The sequence below is a fragment of the Marmota marmota genome, unplaced genomic scaffold, assembly GCF_001458135.2.
Source record: "Marmota marmota marmota unplaced genomic scaffold, marMar, whole genome shotgun sequence".
NCBI classification, from domain to species: domain Eukaryota; kingdom Metazoa; phylum Chordata; class Mammalia; order Rodentia; family Sciuridae; genus Marmota; species Marmota marmota.
This window is the reverse complement of record NW_025999900.1, coordinates 34,943,636-34,958,157: the sequence shown is the minus strand read 5'-3', so window position 1 is coordinate 34,958,157 and position 14,522 is coordinate 34,943,636. Positions and strand designations below refer to the sequence as shown.

The 14,522-nt window shown below is 36.4% G+C and overlaps 1 protein-coding gene across 5 annotated transcripts in view; it reads left to right on the top strand.

The window, feature by feature from the left end:
- Rnf212b (ring finger protein 212B) overlaps nt 1-14,522 on the top strand; it is a 28,065-nt gene that overhangs the window by 6,572 nt on the left and 6,971 nt on the right. For 4 of the 5 annotated variants that reach the window (XM_048798815.1, XM_048798817.1, XM_015492638.2 and 1 more), the window contains exons 4-10: nt 6,413-6,528; nt 6,890-6,950; nt 7,691-7,719; nt 9,174-9,220; nt 9,421-9,463; nt 9,614-9,674; nt 10,038-10,086. In XM_048798815.1, the coding sequence (XP_048654772.1) occupies nt 6,413-6,528; nt 6,890-6,950; nt 7,691-7,719; nt 9,174-9,220; nt 9,421-9,463; nt 9,614-9,674; nt 10,038-10,086 (406 nt within the window). The remainder of the gene's footprint in view (nt 1-6,412; nt 6,529-6,889; nt 6,951-7,690; nt 7,720-9,173; nt 9,221-9,420; nt 9,464-9,613; nt 9,675-10,037; nt 10,087-14,522) is intronic. The other variant, XM_048798816.1, reaches the window with a different exon arrangement.

Sequence of the window (14,522 nt, the reverse complement as noted above, 5' to 3'; positions counted from 1 at the left end):
GGTCTTGCTAAGTTGCTGAGGCTGGTCTTGAACTTGGAATCCTTCTGCGTCAGCCATCTAAGTTGCTGGAGTTATAGGTATGCACCACTGCACCCAGCTGAATTGTGTTACTCTTGAACTTCAGAAGCATATATTTTTGCTGATTTGAGGTCTCCACTAACTCAACATTTCCCATATTGAACTTGTCATTCTTCCACCCTGTCTTACCAACCGCCCATACATACAGGAAAATAAAGTACTCTTTTTCTATCATGGTGAATGATAGTCACCATCTATATTAATAACCAAACGAAAAACCTGGGAGTCACTCTTGCTTTCCTTTTTTCTTCACATGTCCAGTTTATTACTAAATCATGTTTTTTCTCTCTCTAAAATATCTCAGGTCTATCCACTTCATGTCCAAATTCTAGTTCATGCTACCAAAATTTCCCATCTAGATGTCTATAGTAGCTTCCTAACAGATCTTTTGGCCTCCATTCCTTCCCTTTTCCTATCATTTATCAATTCTGAAGCCAGAATTGTTGTAAGTATGATAATTTTCTTTCTTCCTTCTTTCTTTCTTGCAGGGCTGGGGATTAAACTCTGGGCCTTGCCTGTGCTAGGCAAGTGCTCTACCACTAAGCTATACCCCTAGCCCTATTTTCCTATTTAAAAGCATTCAATACAACCTTGCTTTGAAAATAAAGTTAACCCTCTTAACAAGTCCTAGAAAGTCAGAGCTGCTTATCTTGTTAAGTCTCATGTTTTGATGCTTTGTTTCTTGCTTATCTCTTTGAATCCTGTCTTATCCTCAGCCTTCCACACCCAACTAAAACAAAGACAATCTACTCTATTTTATTTTATTGAGATGGGCTATCATTGTTGCTGGCCTGGAAATCCTGGGCTCAGGTGATCCTCCTGCTTCTGTCTCCTGGTGCACGCCTAGTTTCTCAATTATTAATATATGTAGTTTTATCTGTTGCTTCTTAGCCTTTGTACATGTTGTTCCATCTGTCTGGAATGTTCTTATCCTCAAATGTACATGGATAAATATACATAGTATGTAACACTATGTTGTACTATAATTTTCACTTTTTCCATTGAGGGCATGGACATTATTATTATTTTATTATTTATTTTGGTACTGGGAGTTGAACCCAGGGGGCACTTAACCACTGAGCCCTTTTTTGTATTTTATTTAGAGACAGGGTCTCACTGATTAGCATAGGGCCTTGCCAAGTTGCTGAGGCTGGGTTTGAACTCTCCATCATCCTCCTGCCTTAGCCTCCAGAGTTGCTGGGATTACAGGCATGCGCCACTGCTCCCGGCTATGGGCATTATTATTCTTATTCATCTTATATATCAACTCCTAATGGAGTGTGAGGAAACAGAAGGATTTTAATAAAGAGTTTTTTTTTTTTAATAAAGAGTTTTTGAAAGAATGAATAGAACAATCTTACCTATTAAGTTGTACTTTTAAATGTTTAAGAAATATGGTAAAGTGGTAATACTGGGAAAATTCATGGAGGTGGAATCTCAAGATCAAATCTGCCTTCTGGCTTGTAATTTCATTTCTTTGACCCAGTCATACTCCCTCACATGTATTGTAAAATAAGAATATTCATCCTTTTCTTTCTTTCTTTTTGGTGCTGGGGATTGAACACAGGGCCTCATGTAGGCCAGACAAGTTCTATCATTGAATAAGGTGCTAGCCTCATCCTACCTCTGGTAATTATCTAATGAGATGAAAGCATTCTGAAAGCTGTCAAGTACTTTGTTTGTTTCAAAAGTAATGTGGAAAATTCATAGAAGGTTATAAAAGATCATAAACCCACAGGACAATACAGACCATATAAGTAAAAGAAATCTTTATATTAAAATAAATTTCAAAGGGAATTATAAAATACATCTACTTTTTAAATAACAGCTTTATTGAGATATTTTTACTTGCCCTTTTAAATTATGCAATTTGGTGGTTTTCAATAAATTCATGGAATTGTACAATCACTACTACCTAATTTTAGAAACATTTTCATCACCCCAAAAGAAATCCTAAACTCATTAATAGGTACTTCCCAAATCTTTCCCATCCTCTGCAACCCCAGACAATTTACTTTCTATTCCTATAGATTTGACTATTCAGGACATTTCATAAATGTGGAATTATATGGGCTGGGGATAAGGCTCACAGGTAGAGTAGTTGCCTAGCAGGTGCAAGGTGTCCTGGGTTTGATCCCCAGTACTTAAAAAAAAAAAAAAAAACTTACCTTGTGTGTTCTTGTGTCTGACTGCATTAACCAAGCATGTTATTCATAATGTCAAAGCCTCATTAATATTTTATTCCTTTTTGTGGCCAAATAATATTCCACTATATAGATTGGTATGCATGTTATTTATCCATCCGTGGGTAATAATATAATAATATAATAATATAGTTATTACCTTCTGTTCGATATTTGAGTAGCTTCTACTTTTTCCTGTGAATAGTGTTTCTGTGGAACATTAAAAGCTTTTGTATGAGTGTATATTTTCATTTCTTTCTCTCTCAAATATTTTTTTAGCCCTTGATGGACCTTTATTTATATGTAGTACCGAGAATCGAATCTAGTGCCTCACACATGCTAAGCAAGTGCTCTTCCACTGAGCCACAATCCCAGCCTCACCTCCTTTTTTTGTACTAGAGATTGAACCCAGGGACCCTTTATCTCTGAGCTACATCCCCAGTCCTTTATTTTTTTGTTTTAAGACTTTAAACTTGTGATCCTCCTGTCTCAGACTCCTAAGTTGCAGGGATTATAGGTGTGTGCAACTATCCCTGGCATATTTTCATTTCTCTTTGGTAGATACATAGTAGTGAAATCACTGGGTCAAATGATAACTGTACGTTTAACATTTTTTTTGTGTGTGTATATGTATGATGCTAGGGATCGAACCCAGGGCCTCACTCATGCTATGCAAGCACATTACCATTGAGTTACATCCCTACCCTTTTGGTTTATTTTTTGAGATGAGGTCTGGCTGTGTTGCCCAGGCTATCTTGAATTCCCTGGTTCAAGTGATCCTCCTGTCTCAGCCTCTGAAATATTGGGACTATAGGCATGTACCACTGTACCCAGCTTATACTTAACTTTTTTTTTCCCGTAACTTAACATATGTTTTATTGATAAGATTTAAAAATTCACAAGTCAGTGAAATAAACAAAAAAATACCGTTTGTCTCAGCTCATTGGACAATTTTAAAGTTAAATTACTTTGCATCACCCTAAAAATATTAATGTAAATCTGATGTAACAATAATTGAATAGGCGCTGATAGCCATAGCATGGAAAAATAATTGCAGCTATTGAATCTTTTTTTTTTAATATTTTACTTTTTAGTTGTAGTTGGACACAATACCTTTATTTATTTTTATATGGTGCAGAGGATCAAACCCAGGGTCTCGCACGCGCTAGGCGAGCGCTCTACTGCTGACCTACAACCCCAGTCTCCAGTATCTTTTATTCTGTGAGCATAGTACACATATTACCAAGTACCTGAAGATATCAACTGAATCCAAGTCACTAAAAATACATCTTTGACTTATTTAAAATTTAAACATACAAGGATATATTTTTATTTATTAATTGGGACTACTCTGATAGTTTCACTTATGGAGTGAAATAGATAGGTGTGGTTTAAATAATGAAATATATATAGTGGAAAATATAGTTATTACCATCTGTTCGAGCTGGTGACCTATGCTGGCTTCACAAAATCTGATTATTCTAATAACTTAAGAAAATGGCGGAGAAAGTACGCCAACACACAGAAGTACTTTTTCAAAATCTGGAGATGGTTCTGTGACCTTAGGGGTCCATGGAAAGAGAGAGAGCCACTGGAATTCTTTATTTTTACACAGGGGATACACAAGGGGAGGTTCCATGGAACATTCTATCCCCAAAAGGGCAAAGGGGTAGGATTACAAAGGAACAAGTGAGTATAACTCAACGCCAACAGGTGACACCCACTCCTGGAAACACAACTCATTATCTGAGATTGGGGGGCGGTAAAAATCCAGTGCATTGCAGGGTGCAATAACTGTTCAGCACCCGTTTAATCATGACTTAAAGGTGTGTACATAGCTCCTGTCCAGAGTGGCTTCCGATATACAGGTAAAAACAGGATTCTTTTACCATGTGAGTCATTCTTCCTCATCACCAACATTTGTTTGTTTGTTTTTATATGTTCTTTTAGATATACATTACAGTAAAGTGTATTTTGACATATTATACATACATTGTTGTATAACTTATTCTAATTAAGATCCCATTCTTGTGGTTGTACATGATGTGGAATATTACTAACATTTAATATGGTTGACTTTTTATCAAAGAAGAACAAATCTCTTTACAGAAATAGATGTAGTCCTTCCCATCTTTCAGGCCAGAACCAACCATCTGTGAATATATCTAGTCCCCCAATTGAGACAGACCTTTTTCATTTTGAAATTTTGATCTGTAATTGAATTTGTTTCAAGTGGAACATTCTAAATGTTTAATATTTTTATGAATCTCTTGCTCAAGTACAGAGCTGTTTGTGCTGTTATGTTTAACTTTTTGAGGAGCTGCCAACAATTCTTTCAAGTGGCTATACCATTATGTAATTTCACTGGCCATTTTAGGCTATTTGTATGACTGAATAAAATACCTTAGACTGGGTAATTTATAAACAACAGAAACGTATCATTCACAGATCTTGGTCAGTCCAAGATCAAGGCCCGACAGATTCAATGTATTGTTAGGGCTCACTACTTTCTGCTAAGATGGCTCCTTCTTGCTGCATCCTCAAGGAGCAAAAGGGGCAAACAGGATCCCTCAACCCTTTTCTAAGGCACTAATCCCATTTCAGAGTGCTCTGCTCTGTGGAACTAATCATAGGCCAAAGACCCCACACTGTTATATCAGGGGTTAGGTTTTAAATTATGAATCTTGAGGGACACAAACATTCAGACAACAGCAAGCTAGTAAATATTTTAGGCTTCCTAAACCATGCAATCTCTGTCACAGTTCAAAGCATTCATCAGTCAGTAGTTTGCTAACCCCTGTTCTACTTTATGGGTTTTTTTGTTTGTTTGTTTGTTTTGTGGTATTGAGGATCGAACCCAAGGGTACTTTATTGCTCAGCTCCATCCTCAGCCCCTTTTATTTTTATTTTGGGACAAGGCCTGGCTAAATTGCTGAGGCTGGCCTTGAACTTGCAATCCTCTTGCCTCAGCCTGCCAAGTTGCTGCAATTCCAGGTGTGTGCTACATGTCCAGCTTTATGTTTTTTTAAAAGACTTTTGAAATCATGTGGTTTTTTTCCCTAATATATAAATAATTACCACATTACCATTGGAAGAAAATCTGGTCACTAATTGAACAGAGCTTCTCCATTCCTAATTGAATTAAAAATTGGAACCAGGCATGATGGCATATGCTTGTATTCCCAGCAACTCAGGAGGCTGAGGCAGGAGAATCACAAGTTTGAGGTCAGCCTCAGCAACTTAGAAACACTGTCTCAAAAAATAAAAAGGGCTGCGGATGTGGGAATGTAGCTCAGTGGTTGAGCTCCCCTGGATGCAATCCCCAGTACAAAAAAATAAATAAAAATAAAGTAGTGCACAATAAGTTTTTATCTATCTATAACTAATTTAAGTCTGAAAGAAAGATTAAGTTAGAGATTATATAAATATAATTCTGTAGGGACATGGCAAGATCAAATTGCAAATTAAATGAAAAAAAAAGTTTATGGGATGAGTACTAAGATCTAGGGAAGGACCCTTGACAAAAAGTTTATAGTCTGAGCAGGGAGGAAACAGATGAGACATAATTACTGCTGTGTACTCAAAAGTAGAGCCTGACAAAGCCAAAACACATTTTAAATATTAACTTTAGATCTGATTCAGCAATCTCACAATGGGTACATTGTATAACAAATGCTAAAGTGACACAAAAAATAAAATTATATGTTCATGCCCAGAAATAAGATTCAGGAATAGATACTTCCTGGGTGCCTCTTCACCCTTTACTGCAGCAGCATAAATAGCCCACAAGTGACTCCGTGTAAGTGTCTTAGGGAATATAAATTGGTTACCAGTGTTCAAGCTCATCGTTGTAGGCAAGGTAGAACCGATTCTGAGCTTGAAAAACAGTTTTTGCTCAGGATGAATGATTATATTTTTAAAGGGCCATATTCTCATTATTAGAAAGCCAGTGTCCTGAAAGTAAAAACTTTCAGCTTTCTCTAGTGCTGAACTCTCTAGTTTGGAGGAGTCTTGAATTAAACCAGATATCCCAGGGCGGGGTGGGGGGGAGAGCAATAATAAAGTATGAATTGATGGATTTTCTTCTCTTGCCAGAAGTGGGGGGAAGAAAGTTATGGGAGTGATGTCAAAGACCTGTTTTTCCCTAATAGGTGTGGAGTTTCCAGAAGAAACAAACAGATCTCCTCATCGCCTTTTATAAGCATAGAATTACAAAGTTAGAAGCATCCTTACAGGAAGCACAGCAAACGGTGGCCAGCCAGGACAAGTAAGTGACAAGTCATATGTCCACATAGCTTTTTTTTTTTTTTTTTTTTTTTTTTCAGAGAAACTGTCATCCTTATTTTCTTGTGGTTGCAAAGACTGAAAATTGCCCAATGTATATTCAGGTACATAATTGGATATATGGAGAAGAAATGGAATTCTGTGGTAACTCCCCTGAAATTGTATCAAGTGACTGCTTATTTTTGCCCACTTGATTATTTCACCATCAAAGCTTTGCCATGTTTATCTTCAAGTATCTCTTAGTAAGCATTAACTAGATGATGATGATGTTGTTGATGATAATGGTGATATTAAGACTTTTTCTCCAACTGACCTGGAGCTGATTATTTCCATTGTTCGCCTAGAGAGCTGTCAACCTTAAGAAAGGAGAATGGAGAACTGAAGAAATTTCTAGCCCTACTAAAGGTGAATGAAATAGAGTTTCTTTTCTATTATTTTCTCTCCTGCTTTTCTATTATTTTCTCTCCTGCTTTTGCATCTATCTATATAGCTGGCTATAATAAAATAGGGCATTCTAACTTTTTTCATATGATGACACACATGGAAACTGATATTGTGTGTCAAGCACACTGAAATAAAGGAAAAGGCTACAGAGACCTTAGAGGGCTGTAAGTATTAATATTAGTACACTTGTAACCCATTGAAGATTAATGAGTTGTGACGTACCAATTAGGAAGCTTTCTTATAAATGAAAGAGACATGTGTTGCAGCTCAGATTGTCACTTGAAGAAGCCCAAGACACCTCAGGACCCTTCTTCTCCCAAACACTCCCTAGACATTTCTTTTTTTCCTAAAACTATTCTATGTATTTATATAATTTTGTTGATCTCATTCCTATAACTGATCTAGCAAATTGTGGTCATTTTATGTTCCTTTCAATCCCTAGAAACTCTCCATATTTCACTACATATTTTGGTCTCTAGGATTCCCAGTGTGCTTTTATAAAGAAAAACTAACATTGTATTTCATCAAAGCTAATAATTTCCTAAGGAAACATTGCTCCTGTTTTTTCTCCTAGCTAGTAGGAAACCTTAGCAGCCATAATTAAGAGACATTGCATCTGAGTTATCTAACAAGTAAGACTGAGATACATTGATTAGGACCTTTGATCTTCAGCTTCCTTTTTCCCATTTTTTAACCCACAGGAATCTCCAAGTCGGTACCAAGGAAACAGGTTAGTTTATGAGCCACTATACTAGCCCCGCCCCCCATCTCGAAAACTTTTTTTTTTCTAAAAAATATTTTAATTGACATAACAATTTTACCCATTGTAAAACAATTTATGGGGTGTGATAATTTAATACAGTTATACAATGTGTAATGGTAAAAATCAAGGTAATTAAATTCCCATTCCTTAAATGTTTATCATTTCCTTGTGATAGGAAGCTTTGAGCCTCTTCTTTCTTGACTCCTGGCTGTGTGGGCTTCAAGATAAAGAAAATGATTGATGAATTTCTCTCGTATTTCTCTGAGAAAGAATTATTCACTGAAAAGTGCTTGAATTTCTCTCGTATTTCTCTGAGAAAGAATTATTCACTGAAAAGTGCTGAAGTGAAATTTGTTTAGTTAAAGTGAAATCTTGATTGTAATACCCTTGACTATCATAAGATAGTCACACTACTCATCCTTCAAAATTCAATCACATAATATCCTCTGCAAAGACTGCATTAGGTGAAGTTAGATGTTGTGTTCATTCATTCAATAAATATTGATTCACTGCCTACTCTTTCTAAAGTACTATATTAGGTGGGTCTACAGCACTAGTCCTTTTTAGTTGGTGACATGGGTGTCCTGCCAACTGTTAAATATTTTGAATACCAACCCTGAATTGGTGGATGAAAAAGACATGACACCCTTCACTCACATAAGTTACTGCCTAGTGTTTTTTCTTTTGTACTTTCAATACACCCATTATTTTTATTCTTTTTTTTTATCCTGAGAATCAAATTCAGAGTCTTGTGCATGCTAGGCAAGTATTCTATCACTGAGTTATAGCCTTAGCCCCTGATTTTTTTAATATTATATTTTTTTGTAGTAGTTGGACATAATACCTATTTTTTATTAATTTATTTTTATGTGGTGCTGAAGATCGAACCCAGGGCCTCACACGTGCTAGGCAAGCACTCTACCGCTGAGCCACAACCCCAGCTACGCCCCTGATTTTTTTTTTTTTAACAAAGTATCTCTCATTAGCCTGTGAGTCTCTCAAAGAGAGGAATCTTATTCAAGTTATTTTGTAATTTTGAGTTCTAGGATATATATCGACATAAAAAATACTTGTTGGATAGATGGATTTGATGGGTTGGAGGATGGAGGGATGTATGAATACATGAAGAGATGTAAGGTTGACAGTATTTGATGAGGCACTCTGGAAAGGAAGAAAACAAGTACTTCAGAAGAACTTCTACTATGGAGAATAGGGGAGTGGAGAAGTTCTTGCTTAGGAGTTGGGGAATAAAGGGATCTCATGGAAACTTTGCTTCCATATTTTGAAGTGAAAATTCTAATACATAAGATAAACAATCTATTCAGAGAGGAAGTTACTGTTTCTATAAACAATGATCTGATTGATCCTCTAAAATGACACTTATGCTTAGTGAGATTAGAGCTACCTCTTTTTGCTTGCAGGCTGACCACACCTCGACCAGTGGGCATTACTTCTCCATCACAGTCAGGTAGACAATATATTTTTGACCACATATTTGTGTGAGATGAATAAATATATTTTCTCATATGGAAAATGGTTTTCTCTCAGAGAACATAATGTGATTTTCCTAATATTATGTATGATATGAAAAACATCATACAACCAGGTAACCAAGGCAGCGTGCACTAGTGATGACAGCTTTTTATCCTGCATGTTATTCTCTTTCAGTTACTCCACGACTCAGTTTCCAGCATAGCAGCCAAGTGGTTAGGTGAGTATAAGACCTTTACTGCAACATGAAAAACTGTTGGCAAAAGTTGGAAGATGAAGTAAATACCTAGATGTGGCTCAGATTGGGACTTAAGAGACTTTGGGTCCATGTCAAAGTTCAATACCAAATTTTTTGTCTCATCTTATATAGTCGGTCCTCCTCTGTGGAGTCTCTCCCTTATAGAGTGGCTGGCTTTGGTAGCGCGGGCCAAGTAAGTAATATTCACTTTCTCTTTTCAAAATTTCATTTCTAAAGCTTAATGAAAGCACCAATTTAAGTCAGGATTCTGAAACTTATCCTGGCTTTGGCAGAAACTATTTGATGCCCTGCAGACCTTTTTTGTTTGTTTGGCAATGGAGACCTGATATTAGAAGCTGACACTGAATCGATAGGGATAGAGATAATAGAAGTGTTCAAGGATGAAATTAGCAGTGTCTATCATGTTAATTTTAGAAGTAGTAAAGTATGGATCTTTCTTGAACTAGTGTGACTACTCTGGGAGAACAATATATGCTTGAATGTGTAGTTGCAAAGAAACAGGAAGTATTATTAATGTTTATTATTTGTCCACTAGGGAGGCAGAGGACGGCAGGGAAGGAGCACTCCCAGAGACTCTTACGCTGGTGAGACAGGGGGAGGGGGAGAAGGTGTCAAAAGTCAACATATTCTGTGTAGAAATCAACAGATTTCTGGTTTTCTGTACAAAGTATCATTTCACTGTTTTTTTTCCCTAAACAATTACTCCAGATCTCAAGACATATATTACATGTTTGAAAACAATGATATTTTTTTTTAAAGAGGGGGGGGAGAGAGAGAGAGAGAGAATTTTTTAATATTTATTTTTTAGTTATTGGCGGACACAACATCTTTGTTTGTATGTGGTGCGGTGGATCGAACCCGGGCCGCACGCATGCCAGGCGAGCGCGCTACCGCTTGAGCCACATCCCCAGCCCCCAACAATGATATTTTTATTCTCAAACTGATAATGGGGAAATAAAGTTGAGTAACAGAAAGCCATTGAAAATTTCTGCTCAGGAAATTCAAGATTACTTCTGAGTAAAATAATTAACTTGAATTTTAAAAACTGCCACAAGATGGCAGTACAAATTAGGTCTAAAAGGACAATGTAAATTGTTAGACTGAAGGATGTCTGGCTTTTGCACTGTGTATTAAACATAAATATATTTCAATGAAGGAATATTTTTATTTCTTCACCTATTTCTTATTTTTGTCCTCTTAAAACTATAGTAGTTGGGGCTGAGGTTATGACTTAGTGGTGGAGCACTCACCTAGCACATGCGAGGCACTGGGTTCAATCATCAGCACCACATAAAAATAAATAATTTAATAAAGGCATTGTGTCCAACTACAACTAAAAAATATATATATAAGAAAAAAACTATAATTGTTGTTGCTGTTTTCAAGGGCATCAGCCAGTCCCAAGAGAAACGTATCAGAGAGGATTTTCTTTTTCTTTCACAAAAAACAAATTTGAAATTTCTGAGTCCTTTTTTTTTGTACCAGGGATTGAACTCAGGGGCTCTTAACCAGTGAGCCATATCCCCAGCCTTTTTAACATTTTATTTAGAGGCAGGGTCTTGCCCGAATTCCTCAGAACCTCACTAAATTGCTGAGGCAGGCTTAGAACTCACGATTCTCCTGCCTCAGCCTCTGGAGCTGCTGGGATTACAGGCTGCACTACCACACCCTGCTCCAAATCCTTTTCATTTGAAAAATTCAGAGATTTTTCCTCCAGTTCTTCAACATTCACCCCTTTGAAAAATGTAGATGGTCTAGCCAATTTATTTAAGTCAGGTTGGTAGTATTGTTTCCTCTTTCATTCCTGGTTTTGGTAACTGGAATCTTTTCTTTTGTCTTGGTCAGCCATTTCAAAGAACCAACTTTTGGTGTTCTATATTGTTTTCTATTCTGTATTTCATGTATTTGTGATTTAATCTTATTTCTTCTGGTTATTTTGGGTTTAGTTTGTTCTTTTTCTATTTTCTTAAGGTAGAAGGTTAAATTATTGATTGATATTAGACATTTATGATATAGATATCTACAGTCATAAATTTCACTTTAGTACTGCTTTCATTGCATCCTATAAGGTTGGTTTATTGTGTTTTTGTTTTTATTCATCTTGAATTGTTTTATAAGCTGGGCACAGAGGGCTGTTCCTGTAATTCCAGCAACTTGGAAGACTGAGGCAGGAGGATTGCAAGTTTGAGGCCAGCCCAGGCAATTTAGCAAGCCCCTGTCTCAAAAAAGAAAAGGGCTAGGTGGGCATGGTGGCACACATCTGTAATCCCAGTGTCTCAGGAGGCTGAGGCAGGAGAATTGCAAGTTCAAAGCCAGCTTCAGCAATTTAGTGAGACTCGGTCTCAAAATAAAATTAAAAAGGGCTGGAGATGTGGTTCAGTGGTTAAGTGCTCCTGAGTTTAATTCCAGGTGCCAGTAAATAAAGAAAGAGAGAGAGAGAGCTGAGGATGTAGCTCAGGGGAATACCCCTGGGTTCAATTTTCAGTAACCCTCAAAAGAAAAAAATGTATTTCCTAATGTCCTTGTGATTTTTTTTTTCTTTGACCCATTGACTATTTAGTGGTGTGTTAATATCCACATATTGGGCTGGGGTTGTGGCTTAGAGGAAGAGTGCTTGCTTAGCATTCATGAGGTCCTGGGTTCGATGCTCAGCACCACATAAAAAAACTAAAAAAATAAAGGTATTGTGTCCACCTACAACTAAAAAATAAATATTAAAAAAAATCCACATTTTGTGAATTTTCCAAATGTCTTCATTATTTATTTTGAATTCCATTGCTTTGTGATTGGGGACACATTGATTTTTTTAAAAATTATGGCTTAACGTTATCTGTCTTGGAAAACGTTTTATATGCACTTAGAAAGAATTTATTTTCTGCCCTTGGATAAAATATTCTATAAATTTTAGTAGGTTTAGTTGGTATATAGTGGTGTTCAGTTGGCATGCTTCTGTTTCTTGCTGGATCTTCTGTCTAGTTATTCTATTTTTTTTTTAAGTAGGGTATTGAAGTCTTCAACTATTACTATGGACTTGTCTAATTTTTTCTTCAATTATGTCAGGGTTTTTTTTTTATCATGTGTTGGGGGGCACATACCTGGGAACTCAGGGGCACTTTACCACAGAGCCACATCCCTAGCCCTATTTTTATATTTTATTTATTTATTTATATTTATATAAATATAAAATTATTTAAATTTTATATTTATTTATTTTAGAGGCAGGGTCTCACTGAGTTGCTTAGTGCCTTGCTGTTGTTGAGATTGGCTTTGAATTTGCTTCCTGCCTCAGCCTCCTGAGACACTGGGATTATAACCGTGTACCACTGTACCCAGCCCCAATTATGTCAGTTTTTACTTTTTTTTAGAACTGTTATTAGGTACATATATGTAAATTTATGTCTTCTTGATGGATTGACTCTTTTATCATTACATAATGTCATTCTTTGTCTCTAGTAATATTTTTTTTTTAATTTAGTTATTTACTAGTATAAACACTCTTCTCTTGTGTTCATGGTTTGCATGAAGTATCTTTTTCTGTCTTCTTTCCTTCCTGTCTGCCTTCCTTTTTTTTTTTTTTTTTTCTGTGCATGTTTTTTGTGATTAAACCCAGGACCTTGCATATATTAGGCACACACAGTGTATCACTAAACTATACCTCCAGCTCCTTTATCCTCTACTTGTTTTTTGTTTTGTTTTATTTTGTTTTTGAGATTGAGTCTCTTGCTGCCTGGAGTGGTGGCATACATGTATAATCCCAGCCACTTGGGAGGCTGCTGCAGGAGGATAGCAAGTTTGAGTCCAGTCTCAGCAATTTAGTGAGGCCCTAAACAACTGAGATCCTGTCTCAAAAAAAAAAAAAAAATATATATATATATATATATATGTGTGTGTGTGTGTGTGTGTGTATGTATAAATTTTTGTATATATACATATGTATATTTGTATGTATACGTGGCAGGGAATTTTTCTTAGAGATTACTATTAATATCTTAATTTATAACAATCTATTTTGGATTTAATACCACACCTAATTTCAATAGTATACAAAAATTTAGTCTATGTAGTTTTTCTTCCCACTCCATTGTGCAGTTAGCATACATACATCTTTATAAATTGTGTGCTCATTGACAAATTGATAATTATTGTTTTATATAGTTGTTTTTTAAATCAGAAAGAAAAAAGTTACAAACAAAAATCCACTTCCACTGTCTCTCCCTGGTGCTCTTTCTTAAAGGTATATTTGAGTTACTCTCTAGTATTCTTTCATTTTAGGCTTGGAAGACTCTCTTTAGTATTTCTTATAGGGCAGACTTTGTTTTGTTTTCCTTTGTTTTTGTATTACTGGAGATTACAGGCCCAGGGCCTGTCTAGGCAAGGCAAGTGCTCTACCACTGAGCTACATCTCCACCCATTTTATTTTATTGTGAGATGGGGTCTTGCTAAGTTGCGCAGGCTGACCTCAAACTTGCTATCTTCAGGGCTGGGGTTGGGGCTCAGTGGTAGAGCACTCGCCTAGCACGTGTAAGGTGCTGGGTTCGATCTTCCACCATATAAAAATAAATAAATAAAAGTATTGTGTCCAACTACAACTAAAAAAGTAACAACAACAACAACAACAACAAAAAAAAAACTTGCTATCTTCCTGCCTCAGCCTCCCAAGTAGCTGGTATTACATGTGTGTGCCCCTATGTCTTACTGTCAGGCAGGTATTTTTTTTTTTTATTTTTGGTACCAGCAACTGAACCCAGGGGTGCTTACCCACTGAGCCACATCCCAGCTCTTTTTATTTTGAGCACTAAGTTACTTAGGGCCTCAAGCTAAGTTGATGAGGCTAGCTTTGAACTTGCAATCCTCTTGCCTCAGCCTCCAGAGTCACTGGGATTATAGGCATGTGCCACCATGCTTGGTAAGGCAGATTTTATAGTGCTGAATTCTGTCTAAATATTTATTTCTCTGGGAGTGTCTTAATTTCTTTTTCATTTTTGAAGGATGATCTTTTTTTTTTTTTTTTTTTTTTTAA